Source organism: Bactrocera oleae, chromosome 5 (assembly GCF_042242935.1).
Source record: "Bactrocera oleae isolate idBacOlea1 chromosome 5, idBacOlea1, whole genome shotgun sequence".
Taxonomy (NCBI): domain Eukaryota; kingdom Metazoa; phylum Arthropoda; class Insecta; order Diptera; family Tephritidae; genus Bactrocera; species Bactrocera oleae.
The window spans coordinates 23,896,123-23,921,852 of record NC_091539.1 but is presented as its reverse complement, the minus strand read 5'-3'; the positions used below and the strand labels follow the sequence as shown (position 1 = coordinate 23,921,852).

Sequence of the window (25,730 nt, the reverse complement as noted above, 5' to 3'; positions counted from 1 at the left end):
CTGCAACAACTTCAGCGTCTGCTAGGCTAATATTCGCCTAGGGGCGCCGGGATGGCTAAATGAGCCTACGTCGTCCCGAAAACATACACGCCAACACACCTAACACAATCTACACATCAACTAACACAATCTACATCACACATCAGCAACATTCACCACATCACCTCTCGCAACATTCACCACCTCACCTCACGCAACATACACTTCACACAACGACACTACCACCCAGGATATCCAACACACCGGCGATCACCCCACCAACCATCAACAAAACCAAAACACGGGTAGCGGCTGGTCTCTTTTGCGTATCAAAATTCGAAGCGGACATCTCGTCAACATTCTGATTCCCGTTGAAGTATCGGGCCTGAGCCGGACAATCAATCCTTTTTTTTCTATTTTTTTTACATTTTTTGCGCTGCGTCGCAAGTGACGTTGTATTAATTTATTCAATTATTGCGAAACGATATTGAAGAGTGAGTGGTGAGTGTAATACTTCCAAAGGGTTGGAATAAATACATTGGGACTAAGGAAATTATTGATCCGATTCAATCCAATTTTGATACACAGGCATACTATTATCAGAAAAGGATTATCTCCGTATTTTTAAAATATATCTCAAATATTGACCGATATTTTCGATAGAACGTTCACAATAGGGACTGGGATTCACATATTCGGTATCTATAAGATTGAATGGTTTTGGTTCGATTTGGACAATTTTTTGTCATAAGGTGGCATACTTCAAGGGCACTATTCGTGCAAAGTTGTATCTCGTTGTATTCATTGGTGCTTAATTTGTAAACTGGAAAGCAAATAAATTAGATGAAATTTAAAATTGTGTTAAATAGGAAGTAGGCATGGTTGGAGTCTGATTTCAACCATTTTCGCTATGTAATATGTGTAAAGAATGTAACATACCGAAAATGGTTAAAATCGGTCAAGTAAGTCCCCAGATATAGGTTTTCACCTAAATGTGGGCGGTGCCACGCCCAAAGTCTAATTTTGACAGCGGCTCTAATAAAGCTCTGGTACCATCTCGAGTATAAAATATTCATCCGGGTTTAAACTCGCCTCTGCATCCTGATCATTTATATATATATAACCCCATATCTAACTCGATTAATTTTAGGTGGTAAAAACAACCGTTAGGTGGACAAAACTTTATACTCTGTAGCAAGAGTATAAAAATTAAAAATAATACAGACAGCAGCCTCTGCAAGGGTACCGGGGCTAATAAATCATGTCCGACTGATTGGATTTCAATAGTTATTTCCAGGAGAGTATACTCCACAGACGTGAATGGAGAAACGGTTTGGTGGGGAGGAGGCTAATATCTCAATATATACCGACAGGTCAAAAATAGACCGCGGAGTAGGGACGGGAGTATATTCCGACGATCTTGATATCTCTCTCTCTATCCGTCTACCAAACTCAGTTAGCATCTTCCAAGCGGAAGTACTAGGCATAGAGAAGGCCTGTGAAGTTCTACTTAATAAATACGGGAGTATTAAGAAAGCTACCATATACACAAAAGTTTACATCCAGCGTAGTCAACAAATGTAGGAAGGTTTTAAGCTCACTTTCAAGTCAACTCCACTTCAAGTTAAAAGTCCCTCTAGACGAGTCCGAGTCAGAGATAATATTATGCCCCATAGGAACGATCAAGAGGGAGCTCAATACACAATCTGAACAAATGTAATGTAAAGTATGACAAGATAAGAACTAAGGACTTATTAAATGGCTCCAGGAAAAGTATAAAAGTTAAAAAACTTTTATTTTGGTTTATATAAAGAAATATATTTTGGGAGCTATGCTCTTTTATTGAATTCCGAATAATCAGGGGTGTTGTAGAATCTGATAGTTGTCGAAATCAGAATTGAAACCGATAAAAAAAATGTAGTAGGTGGCATGAATTCAGATATTATTGGTTTGACGTTCGAAACAGAAATTTTATCGGTTTTGGGTGTCACGGAAACCAATTTTATCGGTTTTGTTATCAGAAACAAAGCAAGAGGATTTTTGCTGACAGATTTAAAATGTAAGTGAAGAAAATAAATTATATTATTGTTACGATTTATTTTATCGTTATTTCTATTAGGGAAAACATATGAATAAAACAAAAAATGTCATAATTATCGAGTTTATGGAAAAAATCAAGATATTTTAAGAGAATTTACAAAACGTAACAAACATAATTTAACACCCAAATGCGTCTTTATTTAGTCGATAATGTGATATAAATCTGTAAAGTAAGCATTTATACAAACATACAAGTACAAGTAAATGCAAGCCAAATTTCACATGCGACACCCCTGGTGCATCAAGTGGATTACTGTGATCTTTTAATATATTCCTTTTATTTTTTTTCGTTGCTTTTTTTCTTCAAATAAAATAAAAGCTAAAATAGCGGAACTCTTTGTAAACTTTTGTAGATTTTCAAATCTATAAAACGCTTCCTATTTTATTAATTTGCACATTAGTAAACAGCTGATTCGAATATTGGTTTTGCATATGTTCGAAAAGACGCAAATTCAATCAAATTCTGTGACACCATTCAAAATCAGAATTGGTTTGCAATTCTGACAACTACGCAAATCTGTCTTGGATTCCACAACACCCCTGAATAACTAAAGGTTACAGTTAATTACACTGAACTCTAAACTAATAATATTATTTTGCAAGACATTATTTATTTTACTTGAAATTATTTTGTAGTCTTCATGGTCCGATTGATATTTTTATTTTATTTTCTACTTTTAAATGATTTGTTGAGTTTTTATTTGTGTTATTAGGAGAAATATGAAGGGGTAGTTAGGATTTTTGCGGATCAGTTCGGTTTCAATAGTCGCTTTCTTATGGTCCAGGGGTCGTGTATCTTCTTATGTCAATTTTGTGTATTATTTTAAATATTCCTGCTTGTAGTCAAGCTGTTTAATTTTCTACTGTTATGAGTTGTGCGTTTGAATAATCGAGTATTTGTACTTCCGCCAGCCACAGTGATAGTAATAGTCTGGAATATAATGACGGTATTTCTTTAGTTACGTATCCTACTTTTGTCAATTATTTGTCCTTTCTCAGTCAACACAGTAGTATTTCTGACTTCTTCAACTATCTCTTTACTGAAGGGTTTACTTAACTTTCTGCTCACCTACTTTTCTTAACATAAATTATTTTTCCTTTAATTCCTGTTTATATTTATTATGATATTTGATATCTTTGCTTTGTTTGTGGGCTAATTTGTGTAAGTTACTTTGTCTTGTTCTTTCTATTTCTTCGGGGATATATGTAACGTTTCTATGAAAAAATAGATCTACTGGTATTTTTAATGTTGTGGAGTGAACTGAATGATTATATTCGGACGCTGCTATTTCTAAAAGTTCTTCAAAATTTCTGTGTCCACCGTTTTGTTTATGCAGCGCATTATTTAAAATAGGGTGAAGTGGAACCTTTCCACTTGTCCATTAGCTTTGCTTTTGTATGGAGGAGTAGTGTAAACTTCTACTCCTAATTCGTCTATCATCATAAGTTTAAATGAGGCAGAATTTAAATTCATTGTCTATAACCATTTATTTTGGTACTCCGAGGGAAAATATAATATCTCTTAGGGGTCTAAAGCTATCATGACTTCTGTCAAAATATGTCTATATGGACTGTGTACCCTGGATATGTTGATAATGGAGATTCTGCTAATTTCGGTTGGTTCGGATGTCTCTCGCAGTTATTATCTTTACAAACGGTGCAGTTGGCTATAATTCGATTTATTTTATTTAACATACCGGGAAAATATTTTTCTTCTAGAAATTGTGTTTTATTTTCAGTTGCATTCCTATGTGCTCTTAAGTGTTCCATTAATATGACATTCCCCTGATCTTGTTCGTTGCTAATATCTTCAACTAATTTTTGGATGTATCGGCTTTTAATATTACTAAAGTGAATAGGATATAAAAAGTTTCGATCATACCCATTATTCTTTCCTCTTATGAATTCCATTTATAACAGATGGATTAAGGTATCGCTTCATGTAGGAAACGAGTAATTGTTCATTGTACTCTGGTTCTGTAATTATGTGTCTATGAACAGTTGGAAAAATTATTTTCAATTGATATGAAGATATTTCATCATGTTTAAAACATATTTGATTTTTGAAAACATTAAATGAAACTTCTGTACAAGGGATTAAATTATGACTTGAGCTTTCATCGATATGAATTGTATTTGTGAGTGAATTGATTTGTGTTGGTATTCTTGAAAGCGCGTATACAACTAAATTTGTTTTACTCGGTTTGTAGATTAATTCATAATTATACTCTTTTAATGTGCCTTCCCATCGCTTGATTTTACTGTTGGTGTTTTTATGGCTTAGGACATAGATAAGAGGTTTATGGTCAGTAATAATTTTTTTTTTTTTTTTTTTGGAACCGTAGAGAAGTGAATTAAGTGACCATACTATAGAAAGCTTTTCCTTCTCATTGGTAGCATAGTGCTCTTCAGCCTTGCTTAAAGTTCTCGAAATGAAAGTTATTGGTTTAATATCTTGCGATAGGACGGCACCTAAAGCGAAATCGGAGGCGTCGGTTGTTAGTTCAAAATCTTTTCGAAAAATGAATGTGCTAAGGCTATATCTTTGATACTAAAGTGTTTTTTTTATTTTATTGAATGCTTTTAAGGCTTCGATATCTAATTTAATTTATATTTTCTTTGAGTGTCGTTTGGAGACATTACCGGCTTCTCTTCTTAGGAGTGCTGTCAACGGTTTAGCTATTTTTGAATAGTCTTTGATAAATCGTTGGTAGTAACCTGACCTACCGGTGATAGCGTATGATGACGAGAGACCGGTCCAGCAATATTAGACCGCAATAGCTAGACCAGAAAGATATTCCATCCCGACCGAGGGCAAGGGTATTAATCACGGCTTCACAAGCGCGAGCGTAACATAATTTACGAAACAATAATAGAGAATAATGTATTGAAGCAGGTTGATTTGGTCATAACGGAAGGCGAGGTAGAATTTAGAGCAAAGGTGAAGGAAACGAATGTTCCAAACCCCATAGGAGAGAAAATTGAAGGTAAAATAGACGTTATTAATGAGTTTGAAGACTTGTGTATGGCCGCAGAAGTAATGTCAGAGAAAACTTTGCAAGTAGAACAAGAAAAGGCAATAGAAGTCATTGTTTGTAGTTACTCGCCTAGTAAGCAGCACGGTTACCCAGTTTCCATGAAAACTTGTTTAACTGATGATACTCTGATATTTCAAGGGCCAAGACGTATGTCCTACTCCGATAGGTGCATTGTGCAGATTGCGGAATGGATGGAACAAGGCATAATCCAGCCTGGCCAAGTATGCATCACCGATCGTATTGGTGGGGGAAAAAAAACGGTACCAAACGGCGTTGTGTGATCAGAGACGCTTGAACGAAAAAATCATGAGACAATTTTTTAATGCCGTTTATGGATGACATTATCGTGAGGTTACAAGGCGCAAAAGTATTTACGACGTTAGATTTGCCGAAGCGGTTTTTCCACGTGCCGATAGAGTCGGGTTCGCAAAAATAATTAATTTTGACAAGGATGTAGATAAGTTAAAAGCTGTGTTGAGCAGGGCGGCAAAGTTTAACCTCAGGATTAAGTGGGAGAAATGCCGGTTCCTAAATCCGACTGTTGATATTTTGGGGTACATTATAGAGCATGGTAGAAGGAATCCATCAGAAGCGAAGACTCTGGCAGTAAGAAATTTTCCGATGTCTATGGATACAAAATCGGTGCAAAGATTCTTAGGGCTTATTTCTTATTTTTGTCGTCAAACCACTGTTTGACCTGTTGCGTAAGGATGTAGCTTTTGTGTTTGGGAATGAACAGCAGGCATCGCTGCAGCAACTAAAAGCTGCTTCGGTTTGCGCGCCAGTATTACGATTGTACACTCCGAAGGATTTAATTTAAGTTCATACGGACGCCTCGTCACATGGATATGGTGGTGTACTGTTACAGAAGGAAAGTGAAGATTTGTGCTTTCATCCAGTTCATGAGTCGGAAGACAAAGCCAGCAGAAGAAACGTACCATTCGTACGAGTTAGAGCTGTTAGCGATAGTCGATGCACTTAAAAAGTGGAGAGTATATCTTTTGGGGCTGCATTTCAAAATCGTTACGGATTGCAACGCGTTCGCAATGACCATGAAAAAGAAGAATATTTGTCTAAGAGTATCTCAGTGGGCGATGTTATTGTAAGGATTTGACTATGAAATAGAACATCAAAATGGTTCGTAGATGCGTTATGTTGATGGGTTGAGCAGAATAACGTGTCTTATGTTGGAAGATTCTTTGGTGCATAGGCTAAGCAGCAGGACGAATGTATTCGGGCAGTGTTCAAAGTCTAGGAACTGATTACGATGATTTCTATTTGAAGCTTGGGCTGCTACATAAGGATCCAATAAGAGAGCTGATAGTGGTTCCGTCGCTGATGGAGCTAATGAAATATTTCTGCCGGCACACAAGCAGGTCTTCTCTGTGAATAAGACACAGTTAGCAGTTCAGAAAACATTTTTCATTCCTCAGTTAGGCTCAATAGTAATTAAAATCGGTAGTCGTCAAAGGCTGGAAGGAAAGAAGATTTGTTAAATCCAATACATGAGGCAGATCGGCTAATAAGCACTTTTCACTTGGATCATGTCAGCTTCGCAGACCAAACGAAGAAAGCGTAAACTAAATTATTGCTGGGGTAGATGCTTTTTATACTCGGTAAAAAACACTGGCGCCGAGGCATTGATGTTCTCGAAAAACAAACCGCTATTTTCGGTAACCCACAGCATATTATAACTGATAGAAATATCTTTAAAGATTACTGTGTAGGGAAGGGTCCCTCGGGGCAACGGGGAAGTAGAGCGAAGGCACCAAATCGTAGTACCGATGATTTCTATGATGTGCCGGAAATAGAGATGGGATTTTACCCGGAAAAAACTCAAATGTGGGAAAAAATAAGAAAATAAATAACCGAATGGGTTTTACCATATTTAACATATGTAACATCTAGGTAATGTTTAGATACATGTCGTAGGAGTAAACTTGAAGGCAATGGCAATACTTTTAAATGAAGTTTATATGGCCTTCAAAGATATTAAGTCTGCATTTAATTTTGCCTTTACGAATATATACATTCTAAATGAGCATCACAAACAAGATATTACATATGCTGTAATTAGACGAACAAATAATTGTTTGAAACCCAGTCATTACGCTGCATATTTATTAGATCCAAGATCGCAAGGTATTTAATTAGGACACCATAGAGTTTATACACGACGTAAGCGAATCACTCAGTATTGACGTTGATGTTGATTTAGCCAATTAGAGAGCTAAACAGGGTTTATGGAGCAGACCATTTATATGGAAGAAATGGACCCGGTAATTTGGCAAGTCCAAATTGCTGAGTAGGGTTGCAGTACGTATTCACACTGCTCCCTGTACTTTACCAGCAACTGAATCTTTTAACACGCATGGGCATATACATAGTCACAAACGAAATATATTGACTACAGACAAAGCAGCAAAAATAAAAATTTCGTATAATTGGAACCTGTTACACAAACATAAAGGTGATGACAATGACGATTATGACGAGCCGTTATCTACACCTACAAAATTGTTAAGTCCGTTGCGTAACCCAATAACTGAAGAACGACCTTCAACATCTCGTGGAAATACACAAGAAATAGAGTTTTACCATATTAATAATATATTTAATGATCATGACAGTAGCGACAGTGACTAAAAACATTTACTTTTGTAACATTTTTTTGCAAATATTCTGAAAAAAAAAATATTTTTTTAAAATCGTGATAATTACTTTAAATAATGAAAATACGCGTCTATTGGGGTTTTTCCCACATAAATTTCCGGTTTTTTCCAGATGGGAAGTTACATATTACATTTAATAATGATGATTTTAATATTCTTATTTGAAAAAAAGAAGTCACATATTTTGACTTCGAAAAACGGAGAAATAATTTTCCGTCATCTCGAAAATATTGATTTTTTCCAATACCAAAGCAAAAAGGCGATTTTGCCTATAGAATGATAAGAACAATTGTATACATAGAAATATTATAGGGGTTTTCTCTTGCTCTTGCAAAACTCTTTTGCACGGTACACCGATTGCAAAATTTTACAAACCGTTCAATGGCGCAACAACCAAACAAATGCAAAAACAAATATTCAATGGCTGTGAACTACACCAAACAATTTTTAATATTACATATGCACACATACATGTTGCAGAAATTTCTGCTTCTGTAATGGGGTGTTCTCGTTCTCTTACTTATGTTTGCTTGGTATACGGTTTTTACCGTCAATGGCTGCGAACTACACCAAACCCCAACTTTTAATATTACATATGCACACATACATGTTGCAGAAATTTCTGCTTCTGTAATGGGGTGTTCTCGTTCTCTTAGTGCACGTTCACCCAGGGATTCAAAAGAGTCTGAGTTTTTTCAAATTTTCTTTTGGTGTCGCTCTGGGCATTCACACGGTCAAAAAGAGTCCAGCAACTCGAGTCTAGTTTTTCTGCATTCCTTTTCACAAAATTTTCGTAAATATTTGTGCGGTTCGACTGCGCAACACTGCGTGCTGCGTATTTCATTTGTATGTTGAGATGATGGTCACACATTTTGCTTGCAATGAATTACCATGACCTACCCGCTAAATAGTTTCAAAGAAATACTAAAGACGGGAATTCCCTAATCCACAAGAATGTATTGAATATCCGCTACTAATATTTTGAAGGCCAAATTTATAATAGGAATTTCCTAATCTTTAAGTATTAAAAACTCATAATTTCTTTACTCCATAATCTATATCTTAATTTTCTCCTTATTTACAATTTGTCATAATATTTCTATTATTCTATGCATACATATTTGCATATTACATACAAAAATAGATAACAGAACTCAAATTTGCGATCGAATTCATTTGAAACCGAGCGCTCTTGCAACCATTCAAAGAATTTGAAAGTGAGAAGGAATGCTGAAAAGGGTAGCAGCGAGCTGTTACGAACAAGAACACAAAGCGTGCCACCCGAACACGAGTGGCACGGTCTCTTCGTATTTCCTCGTCGTCCCCTCGCCCACAATACTGGTATGAGACTCTTTTGAGTCCCTGTGTGAAAGGGCACTTACTTATGTTTGCTTGGTATACGGTTTTTACTTTTTGTGCAATCGTCCACTTATTTCTATTACTGCCAATACAGTACAGAGTGCCTAATTTTCTTACTCAAAGTATACCTGCTTCAAAAGCGGTGGCGGTGGCCACACACACTCATAGACATGGATTTTGTGGTATTTGCTGTTGCATAGTAGTTGTATTTGTTTTACACACTCTCGTTTTTATTTGCATCGACCTTAGGCGATCTTACTTATATTATATATGAATAAGTTAAACCAAAACTCATGACGAGCAAATATAAGTACAAAAAATATTAATCACCAGTAGCGTGTGTACTTATCTATTGTATTTGCTATTTTATTCATGTTGTATTTTTTGCTTGTATTGTAGATTCTTAAGCGTTGTTTATTAATAACGGTACACATTTTTTATGTGTTTTATGTATGCTGAACACATTTGCAGAATGTACAATATTATTCGTTTTAGAGTATTCTTAGCACACATGTACAGAGCAATTTTTTTTTTGTTAAAATGACAGAAAATTAAGTATTATAAGTAAGATAAGTCATTCATTGACCAACAAATTAACAGTGAAATTTTCACTTTGACGCAAAGATGAAAGTACAAAAGCTATATTTGAATTAAAGTTTTTGAAATTTTAAAAGATTTTAGAACCATTAGTATACTGCCGAACATGCCATTAAATTCGAAAATTTGTTGGATACCAAACATCCAATTTAAGTCGTGAAAAGTGAGGCCTAGCTGCAAGGAAACCACAAGTCCTGCGAACTGTTTTGGAAGCTGACAAGAAGGAAGCCATTGATGCATATGTCAAATGGATTATACGAGACTGTCGTCCATTTAAATGCGCCGAAGGACTTGGTTTTAGATATATGATTAGGTTTTTCATCAAGATTTGTGCAACGTACAGTGCAAATATTGACATCGAAGCCTTGCTGCCTGAAGTCACTACTATTTCTGGCAAAGCGCACAGAGATGTAGAATATAAAAAAGCTACGCTAAACAAACAGATAAAGGAGATAGTTTTGAAGTGGTCCGACAATTGTGTTCAACGGTACTTTTTAGGTATAACTTAACATTATCAAAAATATTTTTAAATGTGAGAAATTATTTAGGAATATAATAGATGGACTTTTAGCGGTCAACTGCTTATTATGTATACGGAAAATTAAAAGTATTGTTTAAACAGTTCGATATAAATAACGTTGAGCAAGCTTAATTTGTTACAGATCATGGTAAAAATGTAGTAAACGCACTAATAATCAATACACGTTTAAATTGCATAATTTACAAAATGAAAGTATGTATATGTGTGACGAATGATGATGATATGTTTGCCTTATCTGAATTAAAGCATCACCAGCTGTAGGCTAGTAATCAAACGAATTAAACAACATGAAAGAATTTTGCCACAGTCAAAAAAAATTTATTCAAGATGCCTTTATATTTAGACTTAACATTCATTCCTGATAATCAATAAAGCCTTGGTTTATCACTACTTGACATTTCTTTGGAGCTACCTTCAACCATATCAAAAAACAAATTATTTTACTTAAATTTAATTCAAACGCTAACATGTGTAAATACGCAGAGCCTCCTTTGACAGAAGTGGAAAAGTATTTGTAGTAAAAAGTGGTGACGACGAGAGGAATTTTAAATAATTAATTGGTGGTTTTGTTGCCCTGGATATAAGATCTATTTTGGCTATATTTGAGCACACATATTATGAAGCTATCAATGATTTCGTAAGATTTGCTCTCGTTTATTTTGAATTCCTTATTTCATTCTTACATTACAAAAATAAGAAAACATAAAACAAAATAATATATATATTTATACTGCCAGTATTTTTTTTGTGTGAAAAGGTAAGAATACATTTAAGTAAACAGAGAGAAAAATGTCGAAAACATATGTTATATTTCTAGTTGACAATCTCTTTTCAAGAAGCAGCAGTAATCTGCCATTATACGAAATTTTCGACTATCAACAAAAAAACTTTTCCAAGCTTCAGTCATAACCTTAATGAAATCTGTATCTTTTATTAATTGTCGTATTTGAGGACAATTAAATATTCCACCTATCAACTTTTTCAAACTAAGCTTCGGATATTTTCTACACCTGTAATAAAACCAATATCTTTCCTCGTCCACCGCTTAGACATGTTGTTTTATCATTCCTTTCTGAGAATTCGACGACATCATAGTTTCGGAGAGCATGTGAATTACTTTTGAAACAAAAGCAAAATGTTCATTGAGCAAAACCGGACATTTTGTAAACTGTAACTCGTAGATAACTCCATGTTCGATTTTTATTTAAACCTAAAAACATTCTACATATTTTTTGTATATTTTAGGTAAGGAGCCTGAGGATGGACAGATAACAGTGAAATTTTGAAGTTTTTCGTGGTGAATCCGACTGTCAGAATTTTTCCCAGTTCCCGAGTTAGGTAAAATTTTGACAACTTATAAATATGAATACAGATATGCATTCAGAAATAAACAAATTTAAAAGATCCACTTCATACATAACAAGTATGTCATAAAATACGTTATTAATTGGTAATTATTCATTAGTTTATGTTAATATTTATTCTATTCAATACACCTCCTTTTGAATTTTTATAATTTAGCCGAAATATTGCAAATTGTAGTTGATTAAAAGATCTTAATGTAAATGTATTTGTGTGTATATATGTATGAAGATATAATTATGTATGTACATACCTGTACCGATTTATCAATGCAAGTAGCGTCGTAGTAGTCTAGCCCGTTGACTTAAATTTTCAATTAATTACAAATCTACAAATTAATGAATTTTTCTGGTTTCTGGTTTACAAATATATTTAATAATTTAAGTAACAAGGCAAACACCTAATCGACGTAGTTGGGTTTATTTTGAACTTCAAGTGTCAAAATTTTTGGCACAGCAAAATGTAATATTTGTTTACACCACAGACAATTTTTCACCATAGAGAAAAATTTTACCGTTTGTCACACAGCCTAGCAAGCCGATAATTGATCAAAATATAAGATATGCAATTATCATAAAAATAAGAGCACATTCCACAATTTCACTTCACTTGAAGCCATCAAAATTGGCTGAGATATCCAGGGCAACCTTGGAGTCTATTTTTTGTGTACCCTTGCTTATCTAAACCAGCCTTATAAATTCTAGCAAAATCGGATAGAGCTTTTTCCTTGGCAGATAACATTATGACTGAGAAGCGGAACCGATTAGGGCCGACATCATAAAGGCAGTAGTCTGGTAACGTGAATATTTTATTTCGAAAAAAATAAAATTCAATCAGTTTCATTTTGTTATATATAATTTCAGAGAGTACAAAAAAATTATTTGTCTTTTTGTTTTTGTTGAAATTTGTTGTTTCGTAGCACTCAAGTGAGCGTCTAAAAAAAGGTGACTGGCCCCAGTGATTTGATCGCTTGAGGACATCTGAAATAGAAAAATCAAAAAGATTGTTATGTGAGCTTGTCATTCCGGTTGCAACTAGGATTAAACAATCTTGTTGAAAAATAAAAACAAGATCCTAGATTCCCAGAGCTATTGATGAGTCGAATAACATATTCAAATTTCAGTTAATCGGTTGGATATGATCATCCGAGCCGGCTGTAGGAACGTTGTTCCGAGAAAAACGCTTTTAAAGTTTCAACAACAGAATAAATATGGTTTTATTTATATGCGTACTACTACGAGATGCTTACGTATATTTTGTATAACTTCGTTATTATTAAAATTTTCATTCTAAAATTTTTAGTGTATTCTTAATATATATAATATTTCCAAACCAAGTTACCAAACTACCACCTTAAACACTTTGCTTTCTTATATTCGTTTTGCAATAGTTTTAGACAAACATTTTAATATTTTATTCTTAAATAAAACTATTAATACATAAATATTGATATATAAGCCTAACTTTAGACAAACAATTCATGTTTATATAAACAAAGAAGGTAATACGAGTATGTATTACTATATAAGACCAATTTGTGTATTATTTCTAACTCGTTTTTTTACTAATTAACAAACTTTTTTCGAACCCATTTTGTTTCCAGCACATATGCACATACAATCAATCCAAAAATACGTGGCTACATGCGTATATACATACAATAAACATCTTATATTAAATTGTATCTTCGACCGCTTAATCTGATTCATATGTAGTACAATACAAAACAATCGGTTAAAAAAAAGTAATAAACACGCTCAATACTCAGAGAGCTGTTACAATTGGATTGTGCCTTATACTCAGAGACACTTCTGTGTTTGGCTTAGCAGAGTAGAAGAGTGTTAAACATATACAAATAAGTATTGAACTAAGTAAAAAAAAATCTATGAGTAGACCACCAATTCGTGCTTGATTGAGCGTTTTGGATACATGAGTACGAAAACTACACAAGTAAGCATGCGATGTACTTTTTGCTGCCGTGCGCCGTTGCCTGGTTCAGAGTTTTGTTCACCTAACGGTTGTTTGTATCACCATAGAGGATGAGTGTCTCTCCGTCCGTCCGTCAGTGTGAAGATGATTGAAATACGATAATAGCCCCGCGCATTCCCCATATAACGAATATGTTGAAAACTACTAAATGCACGATAACTCACTAAATAAATGCATCAGAAGTATTAAATTTTACAACCAAGGTGGTATGGAAGGGCTTCATAAAAGAGGGTATAAAAAATGGGATAGTCCCCATATACCTATTACAAAGATAAGGACAAAAAATTTATTAATCCTATTTAATAAATTCTCCGCAACAGGCCATATTACTATCAGGGAAAACTGCCCGCTTAAAACCTCTAAAATATCTCACAGATTGACCAATATTTCAGGTAGCTATTAAAATATAGGCATTAAGATCTTATATTTGGTAACTCAAAGCTTGAAAAATTGTGGTCCGATGTCAACCTTTTTTAGATATTAAGTGCCAACTGTTGAAGTACTATTTGTCAAAAGCTTTATTCCGATATCTTTATTGGTGTTTGGCGTATATATTGTTTGGTGAAGGAATCTGATAAGATTTTCAAATACGCTCATTTCCGAACTATAAGATTATAGTCCCCCTATATATAATATAATATTATATGTACCAATTGATTGTAATTGATCGAGTAGTTGCAACGCCCTTGCATACCATCTCCACTGGTAAATGTATTGCTTCTGGCGTTTTGTTTAGCGAGTTAGTGCGCTCTTTGTAGTTTTCAGTATAATCTTTCTAATGGGGATGGGCGTTATATCCGATTTCATCAATTTTCACACTGTATGATGAGGTTCTAAAAGGAAATGTTTCCGGCAGGTTTGGCTGATATAGTTTTAGTAGATTATGAGCTATGTACATAAAGGCTTCAGGGAGCGGAGCCACGCCTACTTTAAACATATTTTTAAAACCACAGACGATCCCCCACTTTATACAGAATGATTGCCTATCTGCAACACTACAACACAGTTATCGCTTGCACCCGATCCGACTGCACCAGACTTTTTTTATGGGGTTAGGTCAAACAAGAGGTGTACATACAAGAATTTCAAGAAAAGCACGACAATATAGAGGATACAGCCAGGTCTATAGAAGGTCAATTGATTTTTGCCGGAGACCTAAATTCAAAAGCCATAGATTGGGGTATGCCAAACACGGATTCGAAAGGAAAGCACAGTCTAGAAACGGCTGCGCGGCTTGGTCTAATAGTGCTTAATACGGAAAATACAACCACGTTTCAAAGACCAGGATGCGAGGAAACCACACCAGATATTACTCTTTTATCAGAACGCATGGCAGACTTAATAAAGAAATGCAGAGTCCTAGAAGATTACACTGGAAGCGATCATCAGTACATCTCTTTTGCGGTGGACACCGAAACAAACGTGTACATGAAAAATAACCCGTAAATGGAGCGTCTCGAGACTAAACACATCGTAATTAATCTCCGCTATAGACGACCATACCCTATCTAGCAGCTCCCTTGAAATCGCGGGAAAAGTTGTCGAGCACATAATGCTTAATATAACAAGAGCATGTCACAAATCGATGCCCAAGGCTTCCCACAGCAAACATAAAGCGGCAGTTTACTGGTGGACAGAAAGTATCGCCCAACTCAGACGCACATGCCTTCTGAAGCACGCCATCGATGATAGTAAGAAGAGAAAATGGGAGGAATGTTAAAAAAAAAACTTGGGTACAAAAATAGTAATGAAGTAACTCGGAGTTCGAGCAAAGCCACCTGACTTAGCCGCTACCAAAATGGATCACATCGTAAGCGCACTCTTCCCCACACACGACAACATGATTAGTGATCCAGAACATACAACAAGACTTCCACATATCCCCCAGTTCACCCTCGAACAGCTGCAACTGGCCACTAGCAAGCTCAAAACTAATAACCCCCCCAGCCCGGACGGGATCCCAGCAGAAATCCTTAAAAAAAATTGCTGCAGAGCGACCGGCAGTACTTCTGAATATGTACAACGCCTGTCTCGAAGCCGGAATATTTCCTGAACCTTGAAAAAAAACAACGGCTGGTGCTAATCAGTAAGGGAAAAGGTGATCCCAACTTACCATCAGCATACCGTCCACTATTGTATGCTTGACACAGCGGGAAAGGCCACTTAAAGCCAGACTCGAAGCGGCCATCAACGAAGCTTGAGGACTCTCCCCTAGACAACACTGCTTTAGACCCGGCAGGTCAACTTTAGGAGCTATAAGATGCATCATTGAAAGCGTAGAAGCCGCACAGCGCAGATGCCATAAGTACAAAAGAGAAGTTTTGCGGGCGACTCTAGACGTCCAAAACGCCTTCAAAAGCGCTTGATGGGCGGACATGATCGACGTTCTCGAAAGCTACTGCTAACAAATAAGCACATATCTCTCGAAATAAGTATGCAAACGACTACGGATACGGACACAAAAAGCGGTGAACTACCTACGCGTAAGACTGACCATTAAAATGGCTTCCGTAAAGTGCACAGCACCTCCACATCAAATCAAAAACCACCTAGTGAAAGAACGATATTCGTAGCCTTTGACACAGTCAAACGTCAATCTTATAGCGCTACTTGAGGACATCGAACAATCCACGCTCTATCGAGGGCTAAAGAGATGGACCATGAACTACCTGAGCGGTCGGAAATCATCCGTACTGTATCGAGGTCAAAACTCTAAATTAAGAACCACGTTACTGTTTAATTTCTACAATTTGAAACTCCCTAAACCCCCAGAGGGAATTTTCTCAATTCGTACGCTGATGATTGTACGATATTGCCGCCAGGCCATGGAATCGACGACATGAGTTCGAAAGTAAACCGCTATCCTTCCGACCTCTCTCACTTCTTCTCTGCAAGGCTTGACCCTCTCTCACCAAATCCCCAGCAACGATATTCACAAACTGGACGAAAGAGTCACAGTCGATGACGTTAAAGTTCCAACTCTCCATAACCCTAAGATTTTAGGTGTTACATTCGACAGTCTGAGCTCCTTCACTCCTCTTAAGACCGCGATAACTGCCAAAGTACAGAGCCGCAACAAAATCCTTAAGTCGCTAGCCGGCAGCTCATGGAAAAAGAAACGTTGCTGTAAGTCCCCGCATGACACTAACCACCTTTTTGCATGCTCACTCATCTAACACCCCTCTCCCTATTATCCGACCCCGCAGAAACAGAACGTTTCCAGGGCCTACCGTTAGATCACATCGATGACAACCAGCCCGAACCTTACCACAATGCGGGGATTAGATAGTAGCGGTTGCTTACAACAACAACAATTGTCATCACTTACTGCCGTCCCAAAATAAAAGTAGCATTACTGTCAAAAATTCCTTGCCTATAAATTTTGTATGGCGCATACCTAAATAAACACGGAGGCAACGCTGAGCGGTTGAAAAATTTGATTTTGACAGCGCTTTAAGTAAAGTTGGCTGTAGAAAACGCAAAATTTGTAATTTTTCTCAAAAATTTCTTGACGCTTGATGATTATGTCTGTACAAATTAATGTAAGTGAGACTTTGACGCAAATTTGCCGCTTTATTTAGGGATGTCGCGTCGGCGTTAACGCTGAGCGGTAAGAAACGCGCCAATCAACGCTTTTATTTAGATATTCCAGTTAATTACTCATAAGTTATCAACACAACATTTAGTGAAGCTTTTTAGTATTAAATAGTGCTGTATTATTTTTATTTTATTTTGCATCTCAAGTAAGATCCATCTACCATTTTTTCTGATGTAATGAGACAGGTAATATATGCTATATACAAGTGATAAGGACCTCAGTGTCTCGAAAATCGCCATACGCATACAAAATGGGTAAAGCTTTTGAATTCGGTATGCTCTTCCCATACGAAGGAGAACTATTATATCTCACAATTCCATATCCGACAAGGCTTAATGCTTGCGTTGGAATTTAATGATCATGCTTCACCGAACCCGAAGAATTTTGGAAAATATAAAAATCTATACTCTATTCGATCCGGCGAACAGTTAATTGTTAAGTCATTTTAGAAAAATTATTCGATATATTACTACGAAAGACCGCTCCCATTTCTGTCTAATTTTATTATCTGAAAACTTTCATAATCACAAGGAAATTTAAATGACATCACCTGTAAAAGACCGCACATTTATGGTCAAGCTAGAGTAAATAAAGCTTAGTTTCGCTCTAAATAACGCATCTTAAAATGATCTAGACTTGACCATGATATACCAAGCGGATAATTCTGCGCGACGTAGAACGCTATATCGAAATAACTTAATCCCAAATTACATGCATTTATATAAATGCGTGCAGGAAACAAACTCTGGGCTCGCATGGATATTAGTAAGGTCCTGATTATATGAGTATATTGAAAAAATATATATTAGACCTATAAGAAACGAAAAGAATTGAGACAATAGGAAAGCGAAAACATGTGGCATAACCCACTGAAAAGAAAACGAAAAGGATTGAGGCAACAGAAAAACGAAAACATCGGAGCGTACCTAAAAAAAAAAGGACAGTGATAATAAAGCCAGCAGAAGACAAAAGCTATGCAGAAGTCCTGGGTAACATTCGGAGTAAAATCACACCAGTCGAGTCCGAGGTAAAGATAAAAGGAAGAAAAAATATGTAATTTTTCATTTAAATTTTGAGGTTATGTGAAAAAAGTCAATAACGAAAGTTATAGATCATTTTATTACCTATAACATTGCCATATAACTTTTTTCTATACTATCTACAAATTTGCCGGAAATCGAGATATACCGTTTTTAACCCTTGAAATTTTAACCACGCACCTCCCCTTCCTTTTCCTGACCACAGATCCCCCGAATTCCTGTCCGATGTTTTAATACAATATATATATTATATTAGTTGCATAGACTTCCCTGTTAAAGGTAAAATGAAATCCATTACTTTCTGCGTGAATTTTTGACGACACTTGTAGCAGCATCACGTTCTACTGTCACTTTTAAGCTAAGCACTATGCATTTTTAAGCTAATTTCATAATGCTACACTAATAGAAGCCTTCGTTTCTATTTTTAAAAACCTGATAGTTGATTTTCAAAAACTTGAGACAAATTTTACAACAGAACTATTGATGTTTGTGGGCGTTGGCCTGATAGATCACAAATCCTCTCCTCTTAGAAAAAGCTGTTGTGGACAATGCGGATGCTTTCTTCATATGGTCAAATTGTTGACAGAATATGTCCTGATTAAGACCTTGGAAGCAGCTCATAGTAGATGAGATTTCCCCGTATTCTAAAGGCCACCCAATTCATTATAAATTAAAGAAACTCTAATTCTATATCTATTTCTATATTCTAAATCCCATGATAACAAGGCATATATAATTAAGTTACATTTTCCACTCACCTGCGCAAATATCGGCAAAATATAAAAGTTCGTTATTTTGCAGCATTGATGTCCCGTCCATATATCTAGGATTTGTAAACATATAATCGCACATAGAATCAATATTCGCCATTTTAACAGCAGCTCTATTTAAAAATATAGAGCTACGGATTGTTTCAAATGGATTAGACCGTGATCGTGCTCTTCTCAATTCGCTGTCGTTTAATTTGTCAAATTCAGATTTTGCTTTTAATATATTATTTAAAATGTCTGAACTGCAGTATAAACATTCATCATCAATTGTTCGTTTACTAGGACCTACGATCATATTCTCTTTTAAATCGTCCAACGTTATTTCGAACTCCGCATTATTTGTTATCCATGAATAACTTTCTGGTAGGTTTATTATTTCAATAGTGCTGTCCCACGCTTCCACGGACACTGGACACTCATCTTTCAAACCCAATCCTTTTCTGCCATCCTGTTGTACAGCTATAATAGGTTCAAGACGACCCTGATTCTGCTTCCCAAGACCTTTGTTCTTTTCATAACCCATTCTAGTCATCATAAGCAGGGCCTTATCAGAATAGCTTTTAACCCACTCTGTTTTAATTTTTTTCGCCATGGGCTCGACATTTTCTTCACAGAAATTGTTTTCCCTTTCCATAACAGCAATTTACCCAAACAATAACTCCCAGTAGCGATCGATAACAAAAAGGTAGTAAAATATTGTAACGAACACGGATGATAGAACAAAATCGAATCAACGATAAACTGCCAGAAGCAACTAGTTAGCGAATTCGTAGTTGCCAGAATGTTCTAGAAGCAATGTTTTGTTACAGATTTACTACATAAGGGCTGCCGGACTGTGCAGCAAACACAGTTCTAGTTAGAGTGTTGTCGTGATTAGAGCAATTAAGCTATAAGCAAGAAGTTGTAAGCTCAAATAACGAGCAATAAGTGTTAAGTTATTGGAATTAGAAATAAAGATTAGTGTGTAGCCATTAAATTGGGACTTTTATTTAACAATCCAGTGATCGAACTCAAGAGTGAGTTACAGGTAGACGATTTATCGAGAAATCCGTTACAATTGGTGTCAGAAGTGGGATTGTCAAATAAATTCCCAAGGAGATAATTATTTAAAAATGGCCAAGTTTAACGATCTGAACGTTCCACAACTGAAAAAGGAGCTGGAGCAACGTGGTTTGGCGACAAATGGATTAAAAACTGAATTACAATCACGGTTGAGAGAGGCCATGGAGGCGGAAAACATTAATGTTGAGGAATATGTCTTTCACATGGAATTAGAAGAAGAGACAACAAAGATAGAAGAAAAGGAAGAGGCTCAATGCTCGTCAAAGATTGTGGACATAAACATTGTTTTTGCTGTAATATCGAAAATATCGACACAAATTAAAGAGCAGGATACACGTATGTCTCAAATATCAACGCAAATGTCGACACAATTTAAAAGCAAGAAACGCGATTGTCAACGCATTTGGAAGAGCTGTTCGCAGCGCAACATGAACGTTTTTCAGCACAGTTGTCAGCACCGAAAGAGCTCGACGTGAATATGTCAGCGCAGGTGTCCTCACAGTCGGAAGAGGAGGAAGCGTGTGTACCAGTACAAGGGTCCTCACAGTCGAAAGAGCTGGAACTGCGTATGTCAGGGCAGGTGTTCCCACAGTTGGAAGAGGAGGAAGCGTGTAAACCAATAAAAGGTTCCTCACAGTTAGAACAGCAAAAAGCTTGGATACCAGCACAAGTGTTCTTACAGTTGGAACAGCAGGAAGCGTGTATACCATCACAGGTGGAAGATCAGCATAAAATTGAACCTGAATTGGATGACTCTGTGCAAGAAGATCCAGAATTGGAAGGTGCATTACATAAGGTGGAGTTAAACCAATGTACAACGATTGGAGAAATAACTACAGGAAGGCCAGTCACAAAATCATATTGGGCAGAACGGAGCAGTTTAAAGTTAGTGTATGGCTGCTTGCATCGATTATGGAAAAGCGAAAATGGGCAAACCTTCCGAGTACTTATGGTTCTTCCAAGGGTTGGAATTCCTGATGTTCTTAACGTGCAGTACAAATGTCCAAGAGGAGGGCACTTGAGAGACATGAAATCCTTGGAGCATTTGAAGCAAAGGTTTTATTGGACTGGTTCTCAATCAGCTATAGAAAGGATTGCGAAATATGCTGAGAACATTGTAGCTAAAGGATCAAGGTCCAGGAGTCATGGGCAGATGAAACAGCACAATTCGCGTGCGCCAGTTGAGAAAATAGGCGTGTATGAAAATGGTCCATTCCCCACCAATAAATTAGGAAATAGTCATGTTTTGGTAGTCTAGGACCATTTCAATGAATGGCCACAAGTATACACAATTCCTAACCAGGAGACTGAACCAGTGGCGGAGGCATTCATCAACAAGTGGGTAACGAGATTCGGTGTTCCAATGGAGTTACGTTCTGATCAAGAATGGAATCTCGAGTCAGCTTTAAGTCAAGGGATGTACCAGAAACTGAGTATCCGAAAAACGGATGGAATTAACTCCAAGAAGAGAAGGACGGCTAACGATGTCAGCACCAGCCTAGAAGACGAGATGGGGGACATAAAAGCTTTGTGTTTGGTATCGCAAATATGTCTAATCGGAACGATCAGACTTAGGTGGAGGGCAGTGTGACGAACACGGATGATAGAACAAAATCGAATCAACGATAAACTGCCAGAAGCAACTAGTTAGCGAATTCGGAGTTGCCAGAATGTTCTAGAAGCAATGTTTTGTTACAGAGATACTATATAAGTGCTGCCGGATTGTGCAGCAAACACAATTCTAGTTAGAGTGTTGTCGTGATAAGAGCAATTAATTAGAAATAAAGATTAGTGTGTAGCCATTAAATTGGGACTTTTATTTAACAATCCAGTGATCGAACTCTAGAGTGAGTTACAGGTAGACGATTTATAGAGAAATCCGTTACAATATTAAATTATTAAGTACAAATATCGATACCAACTGTAGTACACTTAAATTGCTGTATTCACAATCCATGGCAATAATTATTACTAACCAGCTATCAAATTTTTGGCCATTGAGGAAGGCAATATTTATGTGTGTGTATATGATGATATTTGCGAAATTGCTTTGGGCAGATATGTCCCTAGAGCGAATTACTGTTAGCAAACGTGTTAACGACTTGTTATTGTTCACTTATGCTGGAAACAGTCAGAAGCAAAACCGAAGACCGAATCAGCTGATACGACCTATCTCATGAGTGCGCAATGTTAATAAACACTCACTAGGTAGGTAGGTAGATAAGGGACTAATGTTCCCTCACTCTATTGTCGACTCTCTGAACCAACCTGTGCTTCTGATGAAGTTCATCAGTATAAATAATTTTATATGAGCAACATCCGATACGTTGTCAGGGATCCCTCGATCGATTGTTGCGATTCTTTTCCTGTATATAGCATTACATTCGCATATAAGATGTTTTACAGTCTCCTCTTCTTCTGCCTCCTAATAGCTTGTAGAATAATAGTTGTTAGGTACACCTAGCCTACTGGCATGTCTTCCAGTCATTGACCTGTTAGTAATCCTATCAGTGTTCTTATGTCATTTTCTTTGAATTTTAACAGTTTGTGCGGCTCATGCTCCATTCCTGCATCGTTTGCCTGCTGGTTGAGCAAGTCAGTGATTGCCTCCACCGAGTCTCAGCTGGATTTATAACATGTTCGCTGGTTAAGTGTTTACAAGTTGCCAGAGGCATAAACATTCTTTTCAGAGGTTAATTGTAGAGTGGTACCACTTGTGGCTAGTTCATCTGATTCGCAGCTACCAGGGATATCACTATGCCCTGGAACTCATTGCAGGTTTATCGTGAAGTAGGATGTTAGATCCTCTAATAGATCAAGACATTCTCTTACTATCTCTGATAAAATTAAAGAAGACTTGAGTGATTTCTAGGCCGCTATATATATACATATATGCTTCTTGTAGTGAGCACACTTTTTGTCAGAATGTCAAGACCTTCTTTAATTGCTGTGATCTCCGCTTGGAAGACACTGAAGTGATCTGGTAAACGGATCTAGCCAGGTTACCTCCCCAGAGACAAGCTCCGGCTCCTTGGCGCGCTCTACACTGGGCCCTGCAGGCTCAATAAACATCTGTCTAACATGGGCATAGCTTCTTTTGAAAATTGCCGGTTGTGCGACATGGGGCGGAAGCACCGGAACACCTGATTCTAGACTGCACCGCAATTTGTTGAAAGCAAAATTGTAGACCGAATTTAGTTTCAATTCTATTGGATTACGGCAATCCGTGGTTGTAGGTAGAAACGGAAACTTAGTAAGTTTCCCAGTATGGCCCTATTATTGAAGGCTCCTTCTGTATCTAAGAAGACAATTAGAGTGTATTACAGAGCTTAGTGCTATTTCTGTGGATTTTCCTTTAGAACACGCATGCTGCGAACCAGCCAACTTTCCTGGTTTTAGTTTGCTTCTTATATGTAATTCTATTAGCCTTTCCAACGTTTTTAGCAGGAATGAGGAATGGGACTAATTGGTCTGAAGTATTTTGGACTTGTATGCGAGCTTTTGCCTGCCTTAGTTATTTTTATTACCTTCATTTCCCTCCATAGCGAAGGGATATGGTTTAATTGCAGCTACCCCTTAAGAATGGTTACAATGTCGAGATCCTCCTTGCTTTTGAGCTGAAACGGAGGAATCATAGGCATACGTTTTTCCAGGTCTTGCATAAGCACCAGCCAGTTCGTTTTCCTATGATTCCTGAAGTTATTGCCTCTATCGACCCTTTCCTTTATTATACGTTCAATATATCGGTGATCCGAATAGAACTGTTCTTCGAGGACTCTCCATTGGCTTACCCTGTTAACTAGTTCTTCCGACACTAGTGTGATATCTAGTACTTATTGCCAGTTTCCTGTAATGACGTTAGCATACTACCTTTATTACACAACAGAAGCTTAGTGACTAGTAGATAATTGAAGAGACACTCACCTCTTTCATTGACATCTGTGCTGCCCCAGACTGTATGATGCGCGTTTGAGTCGCATCCAAGCATAATCATGCACTTGGATGCCTCCCTATCCCGTACCACCTCTTTTACCATCAGAGGTGGCACCTGCTTTTCGTCGTATGAGATATAGCATGACACCAGCCGGTAACTACTTTTGCCCTTTTACCAGCTTAGTGCTGCTGCGTTATTGTTGCTATAATGATGTAATATAAAAACGTTTTTTTCTTTGCCATTCATTATGCATGCTCTGACCTTACGTTCACAATTTGCCATATATAGCTTGTAGTTTGGTGTACTCAGTACGCAAATACGCCATCCATTGACACATGGCTTCTGAATAACAAACTCAGACTGTTTTATTGCCACACCGGTAATCAGGGCTGCTGAAGCTAGTTTGCTGTGATGAAGATTAATTTGTAGAAGACGCATTAAATATTGCTATATCTTCTTCTTCCTGAGAGTCGCTTAAAAGCTCTCTCTCAGTATAAAAGTTTGAGAGTCTGTCGGCAAGCTCAGGCCCGGAAGAACACTCACCTTGCTTTAAATTTTCCACATCGCTCAAAGGCTCTATAGGATCTTCCTCGACTTCACATATCTCGTTTTTCGATGTTAAATAGTCTACAGCATCGGCGTCCCACTTGTAAGGTGTTATCCATAATTTCATGAACCATAATTTATCTCCCCAACACTTTTCGCCATGGGTTCGATTCTGAAGACGCTTTCATTAGTAACAACAGAATCTGCGTCGTGGCAATTTTGGTAAATATGTTTTGGTAGTTATGGACTATTTCAGCAAATGGCCAGAGGTATACGCAATTCCTAACCAAGAGGCAGGAGCAGTGCGGATATTACTCGAAAGATGAGGCCAAAGAGGAAATTATTGATGTTTGATTAATGACTATAACATCAGACTGAGATCCGGACGAGAAAAAAATAGCTGCAGAAAGCCCAATCGCAAAGGCTTATTGGGCACAATGGAATAGTTTGATGCTAGTGTCTGGCTTGCATCGCGTATGGGAAAGCGAAGATGGGCAAAGTTCACGAGCTCTGATGATTGTTTCAAAAGTAAGAACTCCCGAAGTTCTCAACGAGCTGCACAACGGTCCAAGTTGAGAACACATGGTGAAAACTTTGGTGAAATTATAACAAACATTTTATTGGGTTGGTTGTCGTCAATCAGTTACGGAGTGAATCGCCAGATGTGTCGAGTGCATTGCTGTACAATTCAAGTGCGCCGTTTGAGCGAGTAGCCATGGATGTAGCTGATCCATTTCCTATCAGTAATTTAGGAAACAAATATGTTTTTGTAGTCATGGACTATTTCAGCAAATGGTCCGAGGTATACGCAATTCCTAACCAAGTATCGAGATATGGTGTTCCAATAGAATTACATTCTGATCAAGGGAGAAATTTTGAATCAGCTCTAATACATATACCAGAAACTGGGTTTCCGGAAAACCCGTACAACTGCACTACATCCGCAGTCCGATGGCATGGTGGAACGATTCAATCGAACTTTGGAAGAATATTTGAGAAAACTTGTGGACTAGTATCAAAAAGATTGGGATAACCACATATCCTTTTTTCTGATGGCTTATCAGTCTGCTGCACATGAAATAACGGGGCAGACTCCAGAAAGGCTTATTTTTGGTAATGATCTTCGACTACCGATTGATTTGA

The 25,730-nt window shown here is 37.0% G+C and overlaps 1 protein-coding gene and 1 long non-coding RNA gene across 4 annotated transcripts in view; one reads left to right on the top strand and one right to left on the bottom strand.

The window, feature by feature from the left end:
• Window positions 1-11,724, top strand: part of LOC118682721 (uncharacterized) — a 32,877-nt gene extending 21,153 nt beyond the window's left edge. Inside the window, exon 3 of the long non-coding RNA XR_004978522.2 lies at window positions 11,532-11,724. This is a non-coding gene — a long non-coding RNA (uncharacterized lncRNA). The remainder of the gene's footprint in view (window positions 1-11,531) is intronic.
• Window positions 1-19,818, bottom strand: part of Cmtr1 (Cap methyltransferase 1) — a 55,582-nt gene extending 35,764 nt beyond the window's left edge. Inside the window, exons 1-2 of one of the 3 annotated variants that reach the window (XR_004978505.2) lie at window positions 19,034-19,818; window positions 11,902-12,628 (exon numbers count right to left, since the gene is read on the bottom strand). Coding sequence is in view for 2 of the 3 variants with exons in the window: in XM_036372075.2 (XP_036227968.2) it covers window positions 19,034-19,679 (646 nt within the window). In the remaining variant the exon portion in view is untranslated. The remainder of the gene's footprint in view (window positions 1-11,901; window positions 12,629-19,033) is intronic. The other 2 variants (XM_036372075.2, XM_036372079.2) reach the window with 2 other exon arrangements.
• Window positions 19,819-25,730: the final 5,912 nt, after the last annotated feature.